Raw genomic sequence first — 5,159 nt, 5'->3', positions numbered from 1 at the left:
TATAATGTGAAACATCCGTTCCGATAAAATAGATGGTGTGATTAAAACGAGATTTATGTTTCATCGAAAATGAGCAGCGGGCATTATTACTTGCTGTACATATATTGAGTGAAGGGTCAGGTGACGAGAAAGAAAAGCGGTATACCTTAGATTTAAAAAACAAAAACAGAAAACACATCTGCCTTCTCAAGCCGTGAAGCTAACCTGGCTAGCTTTTCTATTGTTGCAAATTTGTTTTGTCATCTTACTCCGCGTTCGAGAATTTTGTACTTATGGCTCTCGCATTCGTTTTTTTCTTAAAAAGATCGCCTTCATTTAATAAAAGCATCGGAACCTTTGCTTCTCGAATTTCACTCGTTTCTCAATTTGCTTTTTTCTTGGCTACCTCAAACACATGCGGGCAGTCCGCATTGCTGTTGCTGAGACCGAATTGTCTACCTTGTTTATGAACAAAATGTACACGATTCTTATGTCTGCTAGCGAATAGTGTTTCGTGGACACACGTACACGCAACACAATTTAATAAATAATATAATTAATAGTTTGATTATTGATCCGTATGAGGTGCGTCCACAAAACACATTTCAAAATTCCTTCAGGAGGGTATGTGTAAATCCTTTTACATCCTAGGCAGACCGTAATCATAACTCTGAGCTCGTTTAAGCTAGATGAAGCAGTTTTTATCACTGTAACCGAAAAGACAAGCTTTCTCAACGCACCGAGGCTGGTAGCTGGTATCGATGCAAGATTCCAAGAGCTACGAGTCATTCTTGAGCGTTTAGAAATAAAGTGTGAAGTGGCAAGTCAAGAGATCACCCCCGAAACTCTTGTCGGAAGAAATTAACATAGAAAGGGCTATCTACAAGCATCAGGCACAAAATGGCAGGCTGCAACGCTCATGCCATCCTCGAAGCCGCTGTCTCGAATTTCGGGAGCGAATTACCGCCCATGTTTCTCTGTTTACAAAGGATACCCTTTTGTGTCCTACTAGTATTCAGCGTCGCAAAGGAATACAGGCTTCTCATTACTTCACATAGTTGCTGGTGGCATCAGTTCACTCTGTACCACGTTTTGCAAACGGGTTTCTACTTCCTCCATATATTGTATACTCTCCTAAACTTGTTCCGGGCGCACCGTTAGGACGTCGCTCTTGCTGCAAGGAAGCGCTGATCTGTGTCTCTTTCCGATGGGGTGTTGCGTTACCGCTTTGGTGCATATTTCGAATTTTAACGCGAAAGCTTTACTGGCCGCGAACTTGCGATTTCGCCGTGGTGGTGGTGACTTTGAGCCGTTACCTAACAACCGCCGCAGTTGGGCGGACGCCGCGCCATCTGGAATGACGTCGCACCACGCGCCTCACCGCAGAGCCGAACCGATCTGGCCGGGCCGGCGGCGGCTGGCGCACTCGGGGCGAAATCGAGACATGCTCGAAGACTCCGTAACTATGGTCAGAGTGCGCCGAAGCCGCCGAACGCTTCGGCGGCTAAGCGCAGCAAGAGTATACAGGGTCTCGTTTTCGACGACGTGACGTCGGCGTGCAGCAATCGCGCACGCCTTATGCCGGAGTATAAACGCGCCTTAACAGAGTGCGCTGAACCGCTAACCAACGTATACGGTGGAGGCATCTATGGGAGCCGCTGTCTCATATTGCTTATTCAAACAATTTCCACTTTTAATGTTTATAATATACGTGCGACAACCTGGAAGCATCGTTCTCAAGTGAGAATACGGGTATTATTCTCATACGTTCCTTCCTCACAATTAAGCAGATTGAGGACAACGCGGACAGGCAATATTGGTTCACACTCGACAGGTCCACACCTGCTGTGGCAACAGAAATCCAAAAATTCTGATATCTAAGTCTCAGATAAACCCAAGGTGCCACTGTAAATATGTTCATAATGGTTATGTCCTGAAGCTTTCTTTTGCGGCAGGCAAATTTGGATTCACAATTGGCAGAAGTTACAGGTCTGAGCGTCTCTAAAGGAGTCTGTTATTTGCAGCTGAAGTTTGGAAGACTGATTTTGCGTTCACCTTAATCTGGAAGATATGTGCTATGAGATTGCCTGACTGTCTTTGCCTTTTTATGTGCGTTTTCTTTTTATATCCGAGGCCTTGTACCTATCGATAAAAAGAAAATAAACAGCACGAAATAAAACTGTGACTAATGCAATGCTGATTTCTACATTTAAGCCAGACGGAAGTTGCGACGACGAAGAGCGCGCAGCGGGTATTGGTTACTTGTCAAAAGAAGAAGAAGCAGAGAAAAGAAGCCATGTTGACCCCCCGCGTGGGTATGTGCCATATACGTGGGGTGAAGAAGAAGAAGAAGTCATGTTGAGTGTCCAGGAAGGCGGTGACTTCCAAGTCGAGGGCGTAATCATGGATTCGTCCGAGGTGCTGTCGGCGACGCAAGCCGAGGACACCGCATCGTCGGGAGATAGTGATGGAACCACAAGCTTGGACGACGCGGACCGCCATGGAAGCATATCGCCTCTCGAGGAGAGACAGGCCGAACGAGGTGAGCGGCAAAACATTATGCTTAATATGTAAATGTATGACATTGTGAAACGCCAATGTATTTAATACAGCTGGGAAGGGAAATAATTTTCGGCTATTCTTACAGGGAATGAGCTTATCCTTCGTGCACTTTTTGCATCACGTAGCGGAAATCGAATGCATAACAATTATGCGTTTAAAAGCTCTGCTAAAGTTCAAAAAAAAGAACGGCTAGATACAAATTAGAGTACCCCGGCACATTTCCCCGCTACAGACTGCCTATTCAGGAATTACTGTTACCACAAGTGACCAGTGATCTATGGCAACGCTGTGTTTGCAGGAATTTTAGATGAGCTGTTTTTTTTTGCATCCACGACACTACCGAAGTGCACACGCGCTTTGGTAGTGGCTTTGGCATGTAAAACGGAAACATTGCTTGATTATTTTTTTATTCGAACGGCGGGTTGTGTGTAGTATGAACTCACTGTTTATCCGCAGAAACCTTTTAAAATCCGCATAGCTTGTTGGCAAAGTGTTCGAAATACAGTGGATTTTGAGCAGGTTTGAAATTCGAAACTGTCTTGGGCATCGATAACCCTCGCGGGATTTACCACAACTGTAAGTGTGCATGGTACTTCACAAAACTTCCTGAGGGGCAATAAATTTTATAACCTGCTGTGTTTTCTTCCTTAATTTCTCTTCCTCGAAAGCCTCGGTGCCTTCGGCGGTAATGTTCAGCCCGTGATACCTGCTGGTCATGTATATCAGAGTCGGCTCAAAGGATCAGATCTATTGAAAGCATTCGCTACTGCACGAAAATTATTAGTAATGCTAGCGTGAGGGCACGTCTAGGAGCGGCGATAACATAAACTTGGAGGCAGATCTTCTTAAAGACATATCTGCCACATTATGCAGCTCTAGCTTAGTTTGCTCTGTGTGTAGCAATATTCATAGCATTAGCAATGAGAGAATTTGCAATATATGCTCATCTCAGCCATTTAGCGAGTATATTGTAGCTGGATGTACCATTAATGCAGTAATTACACAGCAGAATCCAACCAGATATAACCAAACACCTACAAAAGTTAGCTGTACAGTTTTCTCTGAAACTGCTGAGTTGAGAAAAAAAATTCTAGATCGAGGGTCAAACCGTACCACCAACTAAGAAGGCCAATTACCAGGCGTCTCTGAAAGCTTTCCTCGCACTCTACTTGGGGGCTTCACATAAACGTCGCGCTAGCATTACGATTACAACAAAATTTTGAACAAGCAGTAAAGAACACGTCTACGGCAACGGCTCCACGTTCTCTATGAAACTCTAGGAGGAGAACCAATTTCTTCTGCGTAATATCACATATTTTCTATGATCTGTTTTAAATCAACCTTCCAGTTTCGGCCTGAGAAATGTAATGCACACAAGCAGTCAGTAGTGAGGATAATGAGTTATCACATACTTAAGAGATGCGTGCTCCCTGAAAAAGAAAACGCCCATAGCCGGCTGCAATTCGAACTTTATTTTCTTCGGTCAGAGAGATGCAGAGTTTAGAGAAGGCTTCCAATGTTAGTGAGAAAACATGAAAAGCAAGGTGAGCCTTGTGTGCATATATATCAGAAACTAGAAGAAGAAAATTTAGCGCGGACGCGCTTCATGAGCGACCACTGAGTGGAAAACACTCAGTGCAGTCCTAAACCTTCATTCTAATGTCTGGGGTGCCTCCTCTAACACGCAGGGCACGCCGGGCTGCACGACGACGAATGGCACTACGCCCACGCGCGGCGGCGGGCTGCCACAGCTGGGTTCTGCCTGCTCTGCTGCCTGGTGTTCTTGTCCAGCGCCGCCGTGACGTGCCTGGTTGTGCTGCTGATGCGCAACGACCAGCGGATCTCCGCTCTCTTCTCGCGCCTCATCGAGGCCGCTCTCGAGCTGCGCCTGGGCAACTACGACTGAGCGCGCGATCATGTGCAATTTCAGAGCTTACACAGGGCTTGCATTTTCAGCGCATGTTTTATCGTCAGTTTCAATGCTTAACATTGACATAATCAGATTTTATCGGTTCTTATAAGAATAAATCGATTTTCCTTCGCGCAGTCAAAATGTGTAGTGTATTGATTCCGAAGCGTTAACATAGAACAGACTACGTCAACACATCGAAGTCCAAGAGGTAGCTTTTGAGCCATGAAATGGGGCATTTCGGACACCCGGGGACCCTAAAGCATGTGTAGGGGAAGTATCGTTCTCGCGTTTGAGATCTAAGGAGGTTCATAGCTGTTTTAACAGGTAGAATGTACTCCTGAAAAGCAGAGACAATGGACTGCTCAGCTTTGACGCACACAGTACAGGGCATATAAGAAAGAATTCGAACGACGCGATGGCTCCTTGCTCCGTACATTGTTTTCCTTCAGATGCGTGCTGTACCTTGGAGGTAACAAAAGTACGCAAGAGCCGTTTATGACTACAGCATCTATACGCGGCCACTCCTATACAAGCCTGATGAAAAGAATGCGAACAGCGGAGCGCGTAGGCGACGCGTTGTTCACATTTCTTTTAATTGCCATAGTACCTACCGTTTCTTCAAGCCTGAGCACCTTTTTGCAGTCTGTGCCTTGAACTTGGGTCATTTTAGCACATACATTTTGTCGCAGCATAATAAAGTAGAGTG

The 5,159-nt window shown here is 45.4% G+C and overlaps 1 protein-coding gene across 1 annotated transcript; it reads left to right on the top strand.

The window, feature by feature from the left end:
- Positions 1 to 2,332: 2,332 nt before the first annotated feature.
- Positions 2,333 to 4,477, top strand: LOC144118942 (uncharacterized). Its single transcript, XM_077651705.1, has 2 exons — positions 2,333 to 2,521; positions 4,230 to 4,477. The coding sequence occupies exons 1-2, from the start codon at positions 2,335 to 2,337 to the stop codon at positions 4,445 to 4,447; spliced, it is 405 nt and encodes a 134-aa protein (XP_077507831.1). The 5' UTR covers positions 2,333 to 2,334; the 3' UTR covers positions 4,448 to 4,477.
- Positions 4,478 to 5,159: the final 682 nt, after the last annotated feature.

This window comes from Amblyomma americanum, chromosome 2 (assembly GCF_052857255.1).
Source record: "Amblyomma americanum isolate KBUSLIRL-KWMA chromosome 2, ASM5285725v1, whole genome shotgun sequence".
NCBI classification, from domain to species: Eukaryota; Metazoa; Arthropoda; class Arachnida; order Ixodida; family Ixodidae; genus Amblyomma; species Amblyomma americanum.
The sequence above is the reverse complement of the archived record's forward strand: the minus strand, read 5'-3'. Positions and strand labels throughout refer to the sequence as shown.

Excerpts from the sequence above, each read along its gene's own strand:
- LOC144118942 (XM_077651705.1), top strand. The coding sequence starts at position 2,335 with ATGTTGAGTGTCCAGGAAGGCGGTGACTTCCAAGTCGAGGGCGTAATC. Across the intron at positions 2,522-4,229 it reads GGAGAGACAGGCCGAACGAG|GGCACGCCGGGCTGCACGAC; the intron begins GTGAGCGGCAAA and ends TCTAACACGCAG.